The 13,867-nt window shown below is 47.6% G+C and overlaps 1 protein-coding gene across 1 annotated transcript in view; it reads left to right on the forward strand.

Annotated features, from left to right (window-relative positions):
- Positions 1 to 13,867, forward strand: part of PNPLA2 (patatin like phospholipase domain containing 2) — a 33,853-nt gene that overhangs the window by 2,359 nt on the left and 17,627 nt on the right. Inside the window, exons 2-3 of the mRNA XM_009276028.2 lie at positions 183 to 278; positions 9,664 to 9,670. Coding sequence (XP_009274303.1) covers positions 183 to 278; positions 9,664 to 9,670 — 103 coding nt within the window. The remainder of the gene's footprint in view (positions 1 to 182; positions 279 to 9,663; positions 9,671 to 13,867) is intronic.

Raw genomic sequence — 13,867 nt, forward strand, 5'->3', positions numbered from 1 at the left:
GCGGCCGGTCTGAGGGGTCACAGCGAGGCCAGTCGGCTGCGGCTGCCAGACGCTCCTTCGAGTCTTCCCTTCGCTGTTATTAATTTTTTAATTACCACAGCATCGGGGGTCGGTAGTGGTGGAAATAGTGCTCCGCCTTCCTCCTCGTTCTTCCTAAATGCGAGCGACGCTTTGTTTTTAAGGCCTTTACCTCAGTATTCACACAGCCTCCCCCTGCCCCGGTCCCTCGCGGGTGGCTGCGTGCCTCAGGCTGAGGTCCAAGGGGGTGTCAGAGGCGCCTCAGCCCCGTAAGCTGGTGAAGCATGCGTCCAAAATGGGCGCCTGGCCCCCGTGGGATGGGGGGCGGGTGGGTGCCGCTGTGCTCTGCAGAGCGGGTGCTTGCAGAGGAGACCGGTGCCACATGCAAGAAGGCTCCTGATGGTAGGAAGTCGGCACAGGGGTCCTGGTTTTGACCCCTGCCATAGTAACGTCGACTTGTGAGGGCTTGGTTCTTGGGTTTGGCTTGCTTGAGTATAGGTCTGGTGGGGCTGTTGGTGAGGAGAGGAGCTGACCTCTTGCCGTGTGGGCACCAGCTCTTAATGGCTGCGAATGAGAGGCAAAGCAGCTGGAGATGGAGGCATCAAGCTGCGTGTTGCATGTATGGATTAGAGTTGAACAGCATCTCCGAGTAACTAGGAAATCTCTTTTTATTCTTTCTTAGCATATGTATTTCTGGAAGAGGGTTATTCCTGGGGGTGTAGGGCACTGGGGAATTTTCTTGCCCTCTGCAAGAGCTAGATCTCCAGTTTAGCTAGATATTATCTCTGTTTTCAAGTTACAGAAGAAACCTTAAAAAGTTATCTCTGAAGCAGGCACACAATGTAGTCTGTCCCTGCCTAGGGCATGTCTGGCAAACAGCAGAAGAGAATGGTGTGCAGTGCCTCCTGTTTTTTTGCTGTTTTGAAGTTCAGCTGTTTTGCATATGGGTCAACATATGGGAAAAGTCAACAAACACATGCTAGAGTCTGTACTTGGAAGCTTTTGTTTTATTTTGAGAATAACAAATACAGAAAAGTATCTTAAACTTGAAAGGGGAATGTGGTGTGAGAGAATCAGGTATATCTAGTCTCAGAGAATTATGACCCTCTCCTAGAGCCAAGTGAAACCAGAGCTGTTTACTGCTTGAACTCCTCTCACCTTGATCACAGGTGTCTTTCCACGGCACTCCCTGTTCTTTGGGGACAGGTAGAGTTTTGAGATGTAGCCTTCATGCAGCAAAAGTTAGCTTTTTCTGTGTAGTTAGGTTTGAAGTTTCACCCTCCTTAGTGTTTTGTTTACAGAAATGCCCAATGAAGTGTAACCGTTGCTTCTGGAGCTTGATGGGAAGCTCTTAGCAGCTGTTCAAACCCCAGTCTGGGATCTCAAAGGCTGTAGTCATGCCATGGTGCCAGCTTTTATCGTGGACAAGGGAAAAGGCCTCCTCTAATCCCTTTTCCTGCAGGGATCCATTTGCTGAAAGCTGCCAGGGATTTGGTTGCTTTACTTGCTGTTCCTTCTGTTGAAGAGGTGGCTGCCTCATTACTTCCCTAACTGGGTGGTCCCTGTGCTACTCAGAGGTGTGGCACGAACATGAGGCAGGCTGGCGGTAGCGCCCAAATCCTTTGCCTTGCTCAGATGCCATTATGGTGCTGAGCAAGTCTGTTATCATGCCTACCTTGTTCTTGCTATTTATATGCCCAGAGCATCCACGGTGTGCTAGGCATTGCCCTCAGGGAGTTACGCAGCCTAGTAGAGAGCTTTCTGTGAATCAGGATTAGAATAGGTTTTCCCACTCCCTGTGAGGTACAAGGGGAGGCATGATAAAGAGGACTGAGTTAGGGGCCACCTTCTAGGCAGCATTCACCTCCCTCCTGAAAGAGGACAAACCATGCTGTTTAAAGCCAGTCAAGGCTTTCAACGCCTTTCTTGGGCGTTCAAGTTCTGTCTTTGACTTCTCTGGGGTAGTTTTCTTTTGACTCTGCCTGTGTGGCTGGCATGTATCTTGGGTAGAGAGCAGCTCTAAGGCAACAGAGCTGACTTCTGAAAGTAAAAGCAAACGACGTGCTTGGTTGGAGCATGGTATCGCTGCACTTTGTCCCTGTTGTAAACCCTCCTGACAGTGCAGATTCCAGGCTGAGGTCCAGGGGTTAGAAAGAAATCATAGGGAAGAACGGGATGGGGCAGAAGGTACAGCTGCAGCCTGTACTAGGAGACCAGTTCATCCTAGTACAGGCTGTTGTAGGATCCCGAGTATCTGTGTGTGCTGTGCAGCTGTTTTCTGTCTGAGAGTAGGTGTAATAGCCCATGGGCTTTGAAGCTTATGGCAACTGCTGCCCTGAACTGTCTGTTGCCCTGTCCATCAAATTGGAATGCTATATAGTGTCTCTTGATGGATGACAAGCAGAGGGGAATTTTGCAGAAGCCTTGCTTATTTGGCTGTGTGTAGCTAAGGTTAGTGCCTTCATGCATCTGTACTTGGCTCTGAACTCAATGAGACTCTACTGCGCAAAGATAAATACTTCCTGGGGAAGAGTGAAAAAACCTCTTCCTTTGGGGCTTTTCTTTGGTTCCAATCCATTGAGACCCTGATCAGAGAGAACAGAAACTTTCCTTGACTTCAGAGTGTAAGATCCCGCTTAGTGGTTTCTTTTCCTGCTTTTTCCTTCCGTCCTTTGCATCTGTTCAGCTTGCCTCTGAGCTGATTCTGCCTTCTCCCTGAATTAAGACCACACTGTTGTCATTTGTATATGGCAGTAAGGCTTCACTATGGGCTAACACTGAACTGAAAGCCCTGACTGAATGATCTGCAGCCTTGAGAGCTCACTGTGGACTTCAAAGGCGCATTTGAGAATACCAGATAAAACAACATTGGGCATCCATGTAAGCTAGGCAGAGGACCTTATTTCTAAATAAGAGGTACTTATAGTCTGATATGACCTCACCTAGCTCTTCTTAAGCACTTTACCATTAAGTTGTAGGGATCTTGGATTTATTCTCCAGGACTACAACAGTGGTATTGTCCCACAACTGAAGTGCTCTCTCTAGCTTTGAGGTTCTTCTGTTCACTGGCATGAAAAAGCATTGCTGTTTTCCCACTAGAATAATCTGTGTGGCTATCAAGGTGCATCCAGCAAAGTCTCGCGTGTTTACAAGTTGCTTGATTGTGCATACTGCAGTGTTGTAGCATGAATCACTTCTTATCCTGAGGGTTTTCTGGGAAATTGCCTTCTGTCATGCCTGTGTCTTCTCTTGGGGCTGTTGGAGTCCAGCACACCAGGAAATGCACCTTTATACGCCAAGCAACTGAGAAGTCCTTTTGTGCTGGCTTTGCAGTCTCCTCCTTATGCGTACCTCAAATCCTGCAGCTTTTCACACACTCTAGGCCTGGAGCTCTGAGGATGCTTACTTGTCTGAATAAATCCTTAAGTCACTGGGCCTGGATGAGTAAAACTGGCTTATGTGACATGACAAGACTGTCCTTTTTTCAGTCACGAGTAATGCTAAAATGCAGCCACTGTTGGATTCTTAAATCTTTAAGATTTAAGAATAGGGGATATATTTTTGTTAAGGGTCTTGAATCATCTCACTCTGGTGAGCTGTATGGGATTTGGTGTGCCCGCTTTGGAAACGTAGCAGCCTGGATGAATGATGGGATGTGAACCTGTAATCGCTGAAAAGCTGTTTTTGAGCTGATGCTGAGGTCCCAGACTGTGCCTGTGACTCATAGTTAACCAACAGCATCTCAATTGTCTGTGTAGCATGTGAATATTGTCCTATACAGCTCTCATCTGAGGGTGGGTTGGAACTGCTGAATTGCTTCTTTTTTGGGGGGAAGAGGTGGGTTCTGCTGTCAGAGGCAAAGCTGGCTATCAGACCCCCATCTGTGGGAGTTTGCTGTTCTCCTAAAGCATGACAATGTCAGCAGAAGATGATAAAGCAATCTGAGGGGATTCTTCTAGTACTAAGAATACAGAAAGGAGGCCATATATCTGCTAAATTGAAGAACACTGCTCAGAGAAATTCCTGGGTTGTTTACAGGATTTTTTTTTTTAAACTAATATCTTAGCCAGGACTCTGTCTCAGGCTCGAGATGAAGTAACAGTTATTAGACATTCAGGTTTGCTTGTCAGCTGTCACCATGTGACCACCAGGAAATATGCTGCTGAACTGCAGAGACTTTTTCCATTGGGTAGCAGGAGGAAAAAAAACCCAAACAAGTAAACCCTCTTTTAACTTTTGAAATTGAGGTAATGAATGATAGCAGCATCGTAAATAATGTGCTCCTGAAATTTGATTATGTGCATGCAAAGGCTTAAGGACTGGTCAGGGAGGTTATTTTCTCTGTGTGGAATCTAACACCAAATCCCAGACTGAGAGAAGGAAATAAATCACCTTAGTTTCTATGGAGTCCTCAGAGCAATGCCAGTTGATGCTGGCCAAAGTGTGAAGCTTATCCTAGGGGAAGTATATGTGATGCTGTCTTGTGTGGCTGTGTGAAGAGATCTATAGATCTCCTCAGGTACGCGAAGGAAAGCTTCATAGCATCTGTGGCCTCTCAAAACTCGGGTCCCTCCCTGCACAGGAGATTGTAATTTGTATCTCCTGCAAAGGCCCTAGCTGGGGAAAACTGCTGAGTTGAACTCAGCAGCCCCAGCCCAGTCAAAGGAAGGAGAGGTGCCCCTATATACATATATGGAGACGTGGATGTAATTCATGGGCGATCTCCTGGTGCTCCCTGGAAGCAGTAAAGCTGTTGCTTCTTTCTCTGGTGGAAAACAGGGGGAGGTGGGGGGATGTTCTGTGCTGACATAGTTGGAAATGTTCACTGGCTTGGTGGAGAAGCTGCTGTGGCTGGATCAGTGCCATCAGCAGTCACAGGGCTGCAGACTCGGGTGTCCAGCCGAGTATGCTGGCAGCCAAGCAGCCGGAGCACCCTGCAATACCTTTTGCTGGGAGGGAAGAAACTTGTTCCTGCTGTCTGCCTGGTTCTAATAAGGAAGTTCCCATGAGGAAAGGTGCTCTTGCAGGCATCTCATTGGATGAGTGCTAGGGAAGCCAAGCAGCCACTTTTAGCGAAAAACAGTCATAGCAATGCATGTGTTTATTCTTTTGTTGCCCCACGTAGACCATAGGTGTGCAGAGCAGCTTGGTGCCAAGCCTTGCTCTGTCAGCTGCAGCTGTGCAGTGTCAGTGGCAACAGCACAAGTGGTCATTCTTCTGACCCATGATTTCAGCATCTCTCTTGAACTTGTAGCATGTCCAGGCTGTTCCACTTCTTTCTGCCTCTTATCTCCCAAAACTCTTCAAAGGACCTGCAAGTCCTTCCTATAAAATATGAGAAGCTGTCATGTGTTCTTCAGGGTCCTATGTCTGGTTATTGATTATGTTTGAAAGTTAAGTTTAGTCCTGATAAATCAAAAACCTGCCTCAGATTCCTTTCTCTGTCTTCCAGTTCCAAACTCTTCCTGCTGTAGTGGTTACAGCAGCTCTGCCTGCATGTCCAGTAGCTGATGGTGTTTGTTTCCTGCCTGTCAGAGGACTGTGCTGCCTTCCAGCACGGTGGGCTTGGGAGTGACTATACTCTGAGCTAGCCCCCTGCTCTCTCTGGGCTTCTCCATGTTTCCCTCTGTGCCCTCCATGAAGCAGGGTTGAAATGTTCACCAGCCTGGCTGGAGAGGATTTTCAACCCTGTTGTGCTTGCTTTGTACTGTACTTGAAGAGGACCATGTAAGGGCTGGAGAAATGGTGATTTGGTCAGCATTACTTATTCGGAGCTGGGAATGGACAAGCTTCCTAATTCCAGGGCCTTTGCAAAAGCTCAGAGATCTCCTACTCAAAGGAGCAGTGTGAGCAGGTGACTCCTGTCCACCTTGCTCTCCATGAGGCAAACCCTGCTGTTAGCTGGATTCCAAACTGGCCACCCCTTTCCCATTGAATCCTCTGCACTTTTGCACTTCCGTTGCCCAGCTCTAATACTTGGCCTCTTTCTTTCTGCTAAGTGTTCCTGGGACTTGAGGTGAAAGTCAGGATGTGCCTTCAAGAATCTGGGAGTTGAGGGAGCCCATGTATGTGTATTTGCCTTGGGCTGTCTTCCTTGTCAAGGAGGTATAAGGCACCAGAGAGAGCAAGAGCTGGTGAAAAGGAGGGGTAGAGGAAATGACTCCATGTAGAAGGCCCTAAATAAGCCTGTGTCCTTGGAAAAGGCAGAATGTGTCCTGGAATTGATAGGGTCTGGCACAGTAAAAAATCCCTTCCAAGGAGCACATAGAAGGCAGGGAATTGGTGGGCCTGGGAGTGTAGAAAAGGTGCTGGAGATTGTTGTAGCTCTGCCTGTTGTAGCTACAAAGGTGGGAAGAAGGGAGGAGAGAGTTGGGCATTTGTGATACAATAGCTGCTTGTGACAGGTCTGATCCTGTCCCTGGGGTTGCGCTGGTCTGCGGTACAGTGTGTCTGGGAGAGCTGCCCTCAGTGTTCCTGGAGAAAGGAACTCTCCCCATCTGAAAGGCTCAGAACAAGCCAAGCTCCATGCGATCCCAGCGGTGACGAGTCTGGGCGGGTGGTGTGCACTTTGTTCTTGGTGCTTGGCATATGTCAGGTGTGGAAGCTGGTAGTTTTAGTAGAACCCAGGGCTTTGTGCCGCCCTTTGGTACTTGCCCAGACCTGAAACTGTGGTGCCTTCTGGTACAGGTAAAGTCCAAATCTACATTGATGGCTTCAGTCTGACAAGTCATCTGGAATCAGCAAGCTTAATGCAGTGTCTTCTGCAGCTGTTTCCTAGGCTTTTGGCTATGCTATGCCTGGAAGATTTCTTCTGAGAATGAACCTTTCTCTTCCTCTTCATACACTGCAGTTTGTTTGGATGGATACTGATTTTTGGAAGCCTTTTGCGTTAGGATTTAAAGGATTGAGTACCATTTCATCGTTGGAGGCTTTGGCAGTGGCTCTGAGCCACTCCTGTGGATTATCTAGTTTAGCATCCTGAGGTAGAGGAGGTGGCAGCTGAGGGTCTAAATGAATCGGGGAGCCCTTTACATATGTTAATTACAAGAGCTGCTCTTGCCGGCTTCATTGAACGCTGCTGATTAAGGGCTGGGCCTGGCAAGAAAGTTATTCCAATGTATTCCAGAGGTAGGGTGTGGATTCAGGCTGCCATAGTTATGTCATGCATGGAGAAAGTTAGAGCCCCCTGTTTCAGAGTGGACTGTCAGCACAGGGGGAGTTACATTGGTTTATCTCGCCCAGTGTTTTTACGTAGTGAGATTGGTAAAACTTCTTTATGGGAACAAATTAACCATTTAACTACTAGCCATACTTCTGCACACAGAAGAGTTCATTCTGTGTGTGTGAGCTTCAGGTGAACATTGCTACATCTGTCTTGCTGCTCTCCTTGATTGTGCACTGCTCAGCCTCGCAGGAAGGGTCGAGCAGAGGCTCTTCCCTTGCAGGGGTCTGTGCAACCCTCTGTGAGCAGCTCCTGTCCTGCTCATGTGGCTGCTTTCAGAACCTGAATCATCTTGATGCCTAACTTCTTTAGGAACAAATTAACCATTTAACTACTAGCCATACTTCTGCACACAGAAGAGTTCATTCTGTGTGTGTGAGCTTCAGGTGAACATTGCTACATCTGTCTTGCTGCTCTCCTTGATTGTGCACTGCTCAGCCTCGCAGGAAGGGTCGAGCAGAGGCTCTTCCCTTGCAGGGGTCTGTGCAACCCTCTGTGAGCAGCTCCTGTCCTGCTCATGTGGCTGCTTTCAGAACCTGAATCATCTTGATGCCTGGGAGTTGTGGTTGGGGGACTGCTGCTGATGTCCATGGAAGAAAGGTAATGTCAGTCTCCAGATATTCTTGTGTCATGGCTCCCAAGGAATGCAGCCTGCCTTGTGGTCTGACTGAAGATGCTTCCCAAATAAGCTTCATCATCAAAATGAGATTCCTTCTAGAACAAAATGCCCGTGCCTCTTCTGAGGACTGCTTTGGAACAAAGCTGCTCGTTCTTGCTTCCTTGCTGGTAGCAGGCTCTGCTCATGCCATGACTAGTGGGGAAAAGTTCAGGGGTGTAAGGTGACACTTAACATGCCTTTATGAGATGGAAGGGCAAAGCAGACACAGCAAGCAATGTGCTCGCAGGTGCACGGGAAGTGCTTGGCATGGATTGGAGCAGTTGGCTAGCTGTGCGAGCTTGAGGGAGCTGGGCATGATGCAGGCTGAGGGCCAGTGGAGAACTGCAGAGCTATTCCTTTCATTCCGTGCCAGGGCGAGACAGTGCTCTAGCAGCCCATGGGAGTGTGCAGTGAGAAAGGACAAGGGAGGAGGAAGACAGGCTGCCCTTTTCTGCATGACAGAGATAGCCATATCTCTGATAACATCTCTGGTGAACACAAAACAATAGCTGTCTGCAAGCATGCAGGAGAGCATTTGGCAGGTGTTAGACTGAGAGCCACCAAAAGCTGTGTGTGGGCCTTGCTTTGGTGTTGGTGAGCCAGCTGAGGGTAATGGCTAGTGTGTGATAAAGCTGAAGTGATGCTGGCATGGCAGCTGTTTCTTCAGGGTCTGGAAACAGAAATGGTGACTGCTCACTCCACTTTGTCTTCATCAATCTGTGGTGCAGGTGCCTGGCAAAGGTATCTACTGTCCTGTAGCACTGGTCTCTCTTCTTCCAAAGCATCTTACCTCTAGCGATACCTTCACTGTGAAGTGGAAACAGTGTGCTCTTTCTCTAGGTGTGTGGTGCCATCCTGCAAACCGACCCTGAGAAATGAGTATGGAGGGCGTGTGTGTAACATTGCGTGTGTGAGTAAGACTTGATCCTTCTGCACTAGTTCTTTTCAGAATAACAACCACTGGAGGCTTTGTGTTAGTGGTTTTCACTCGGATGAATAAAGCAAGAGTTCAATTAGATTCCACTTTTGCCTCTATGCAGGGCAGAGGAAGAAGGCAATTTTGCATTATTACAGCATGTTTTTTGGTTTGTTTCTCCCCTCCGCTAGCTTTTTCTTGCTAAGTACTTGCTTTTAAAAAAGTGACCCAAAACCCAGCATTACTCTGGCTCAGAGCAAGCAGTAGGGATCTGAGCTGCACCTTCTCTTACTCTGTGAATCCCCTTTTCTTGTCACCCCATGCAATTTGAGTTGCACTGTAGCATTGGCAGGGATTGATGGATAGATGAGGACAGGGCATGGTTTTCAGTACAGCTTGCCTGCGGTCCTGAGCAACTTTTCCTTTTCATGTGCTGTTATACCATTTAATTTCTCTCTAACGCAATGAACAGAAATGCAGCATTAAGCCTCGTATTAGGGAATTACAGTGGAGAAAGATTAGGCTAGTGGGGATTGCTGTTGTGGTTGTGACAGAGAATGCTGCTGGCTGCCTGCCTGAACTGAGCTGCCTCTTGGCCTTCCTATTGGTTGTTTTGCAGTAGCAGCTGTGCTGTTTTCTGATTTGTGTTGCAAGAGTAAATGCGCTAGTCCTTGCCACAGAAACAAAGTGGGCCTCAGCTTGCAGAACATCAGTCTCCTGGTGAGGCTTTGGTATGCCAACACTACATTAAGTCCAGTGCAAAGGTTTAGCTTAGAGACTTAATCAAGCCTGGCAGCTCTTGTGCCCTTTCTCCCAAAGCCTTTTTGTTTCTGTACAAACCAGAGCAACCTGCCTTAAGGTGAGATGAGGTATGAATTGCGCATCTGCACTTTGGCTTGCATGAGGGACCCACCCTGTAGGTACCAGTGGGTGGACAGGCAGGCAACAGTCACTGTGGGCTGCCTGGTGAGCTGCTCTGTGCGAGAGGAAAAAAACTGAGGCAACTTAAAAGCAGATCTTCTCATGCTCTCCACATTCAGGATGTGGCAATAGTTCTGGTTCATCTATTAAATGGTATCCAGAGCACACAAAGTAACCATCTCAAGGCTCAAAGGGGGAAAATGGCTCCTTTTGGTTTGGTGTTATTTGAATAGATAAAGTGACCAACAGCTTTTTGCTTTTTTCCCCAATTTTGCTTGAAATAGAAGAGTAAACATCTTGGGGACAATCATGTTAATAAGAGGGAGGCTTCTGGCTCTGAAGCAGTTGCAGGTGATCTGGATTTACTTAGCCCTCCTGCCGCAGGCTGCATCTTGGCACTGTTTGTGTCTAGACTTTGCAATGCTGAGTACTGAGAATCTGAGCCGGAAAGTGTTGTGGGCTGAGCCCTTCCTGCAGCATCTGCCTGTGGCTTGAGAGCTGGCCCTACTTGAAAAGCTGTCTCTTCCTCTTGGTGTTTCCACTGCCCCACCTGTAAGGTCAGAATAGGTGTTGCTTACCATGGTCTGATAGGGATCCCTAGGAGTTACTCCGATAGGGTATGTATCAGTGCCCTTCACTCTTGAAGTGTGGGAAGAGAAAGGGGGGAGAAAGACCATTATTTACAGCAGGTGGCCAGGCTTTCTAAGAAATCTCCTTTGCAAAATCATTTGCTTGTTGAGCTTGGGTTAAATCCCTGCACAGAGCCCCTGATGGGAAGGGTTGCCTGCCACAGGGAACAAGCCGGTCAAGCAGTAGGGCTGTCTGCAGACTGAGTGGGTGTGTGTTGTGGGGGGAGTTGTGTTTGCTACCTGTGTATCACCAAAAAAAAAAAAAGGCTTCCTTCCTGTATCTCTTATCTGGAGCCAAGTCAGCTGAACTCTTTCTTATCTGATGGCAAAATAGTAGGAGAGAAGGATTGAATGAAAACCTCAAAATAAATATAAATAAAATAAATATACCTCAGAACAACGAAAATTAGGGAAGTCCCAGAAGAACAGCTTGTTTTGGTATGTGGCGTTTCTCAATATTACTGGCTTACAGGAAGATGTGTACAGACATGAAAAGAATTGGTGCCTTTAGAGGCTCCACTGCTAGCTGCCATCCCCCAGCCTAAAATATTTTAAAATGGGCATTTTTTTCTTTGTGTTAAAGAGTGGGAGTTATCTATCCCTCACTTGCCAGAAGTTATATATCCTTTCCACACCCAGTGCTTTTAGGCATCTGTCTAGGATCTGTCTAGGATTTCACACTGAAACTAAAGAGCTGTTACCAGCTGTGGGGTACACCTATCACTTGAAAATGTGTTATAAGGGCAGATCATAAGACATTGCTCTCACTTTATTTCCCGCGCGCATGAATTTGTCTTTGGGCCCCCCCCTTTGACATCCATCCGGCCTCGCTGATAGGCAGTCAGAGAACATCATGGGTCAGGTTCCCATTCAGCACAAGTTGGCCTTTGTTCAGCTTAGCTCAGCTGAAGGTCTGTCTGGTTCTTGCTCTCTTAGGACAATGAGTGGAAACCAGGTTGCTTCAGCGTGAGTGTGGGAAGAGGAACAGAAGTCCAGCCAAGCAGTGGGATCTTTCACAAACTGAGGTCCCTGCCCACAAGAATTGGGGTTGTCCTTGGATTACCAGCGTGTTGCTATGCACTGCTCCTTGGGGTGAACGAATGGGCACTTTCTGGCAGTCTGAGCTACCTGTGAGGAAACATCCAATAAAGTTCTGTTCATTATTTTCTAGATGTCAGCTTGCAAACTTTTTTTTCAGTGCCTCTTGTTTATAACTTCATGTTTTTGGGCTGGTGACAGGACTGTGTTATAATTAGGACTGTATCATCACCTGGGAGAGGCCAGGCAGCAAAAGCATGCGCATTGCTTACTCTCAGTATTCAGAGAAGGGGCAGGTGCAGGAGCTGTGTGTGCTGAGCTGGAGCAGCTTGGGGATTTGTGCCCAGGAAGAAGACAGGACAGCTCTCCCGAAACCCATGGTCATCATTAGAGACTGGCTTTTAGATCTTCTATGGATGAGGTACAGGAACAGCTGAAATAGCAAGGGACAGGCAATCAAGCTAAATTAACCTTGAGGGAGATCATGCTAGTAAATTCCTTCTGACTCATCCTATTCCTAAATTCAAGTCTGGACTGGGATCTACCAATGGGAAACATGAGAACTCCAGTGACGCTTGGCAACTATCTGAGTTGAAAGCGAAGTGTGAATATCGTAGCTGGGGACTCTTGCAGGGATCATCTGTGCTGAACATCACACAAACATCACTCCAACACATAGCTAAGCAGAACTTAAGCAGCTCCAGAATGAGGTCCCTAGTTAATGGTACACAGGAGCTGGCTCCTGTCCTGAAAATGTTGCAGTCAAAATAGCTAGGTCATGCCATCCTAAACTAACAAGGCATTGAGCCCTCCAGGTGCTGGAGGAATGTCAAAAGCACCTGCGCTTCCTTCTGCTACCTGGCTTCATTTCGGGTAATGGGACTGAGGAGAGAGGAGTGGTGCCTCGCATGTGTAGGAAGGGGTCCATTTGAATTCTTACTGGTTCTGAATGAGAAGCAGGTTTAGCAGGGATCTGCACAGTTCCCTGCCTGCTCCATTAGTCCAGGCAAGGTACGGCATCTGCAGTCTGGGGTGTGATCTCTTTGTGCGTGCCTCCTACCAGCAGGGACAGGAGATGCTGTCCCTACATCCATCTGCTGTCTGCCATCCTCTGTTCTCCATCCTTGTTGGAGAGCCTTTCCTTTAAGCTTGCATCCTGCTTACTGCTGCACTAGCTAGGGAGTAGGAATTTCCCTGGCGCAGAGGGTGATCTTTGTGCTGACATGGAGTTCTTCCAGAGGGAGCTGCAGTGTCATGGGTGAACTGCAGTCGTAGGAGCTGCTGGGTGGAATGTCCAGAATGCCCTTCTCCCTCTTCAGCCTGCTCTGCTCCTATTTTTGTTTGTGTCTTGGGTTTTTTTTTCCATTTGAAATACCTTATCAGTCAGCTGTCCTTTTGCTGACTGGCAAATGGATATCAGTCTGGTCTAATGTCAACAGGTGAGCATCATGGTGCCCTTGGTGCAAAAGACCTGCTGCTGAAGATGCAGGTCTGAAGAGGCCCTTCTTACCCACTTGCCACCCCTCCTGCCTTGGGGTGTTTAACCTTTGTGATGGTCCTCATCCTTATGCATGGCACAGGCTTGAAGTAGCCTTTCTGTTTCATCTCAGAGCTCTTAGCTGCAGTTAAGGGTCTTCCCAGCTGCCCGGCTAACATCAGTTTTAGGTGATTGATCTTCAGCTTTTCTCCTTTTCCAGAGACAGGAGTAGCAGGCTGCTGTGGCTGGAGGTGTTTGTATACAGTTATAAATAGCATATGCTGCTTGAATGCTTTTCAGATTACAGAAGGGTAGTTTAGGGGAATGGGCCCTCTGAGTAAAAGGTGATGAAGCTTGTTACGGGCCTTAGTTCTTTTGAGCTCTCCTTGCAGTAGCTCTCTATCTTCTCTCTTCTTGCTTCTCTTGGAAATGGGTGACTTGTATCTTGTTCTAGGCTTTTTAAAATATATTTATATATGGTGGCGAGCAGCCATGCCCAAGAATGCAAGGCAGTAGAGACTTAGATACTGGGTTATTTTGGAGTTGAGCATGACTGGTGGGGGTGAAAGCAAGATCATTCCCTTAAAAAACTGGCTATGTCAATAAGCTAATGTGAAGCTGGCTTGATATAGCTTGAAAATGGAATGTGAACTAGCAGCTGCCTGCACATCTTTTTCCACAGGTAACAGTAACTTACCCCTTGTAGCTGCTGCAGAAGGATCACAGGATGGAGCAGCTGGCCCCCCTTGTCTTGCAAGAGATACGTTGGGGTGTTTCAGGACACAACTTTCTGATGCTCCTTTGAGTCATCACAACTGAAGTTCAGATAAGGACGATGGCCCTGCAGAACTCAGGCTCATGTATAACACCCCCCACTGGGGCAGTGGAGGGTGCAGGGAAGAAGAGGGATATGGCTTTTCTAATGAAAATGGAATATTCCACATATTAATACAATTTTTAGAGGAATATTGGCTTAGTAAATCTGTAC

The sequence above is a fragment of the Aptenodytes forsteri genome, unplaced genomic scaffold (genome assembly GCF_000699145.1).
Source record: "Aptenodytes forsteri isolate BGI_AS27 unplaced genomic scaffold, ASM69914v1 Scaffold17, whole genome shotgun sequence".
Classification (NCBI taxonomy): domain Eukaryota; kingdom Metazoa; phylum Chordata; class Aves; order Sphenisciformes; family Spheniscidae; genus Aptenodytes; species Aptenodytes forsteri.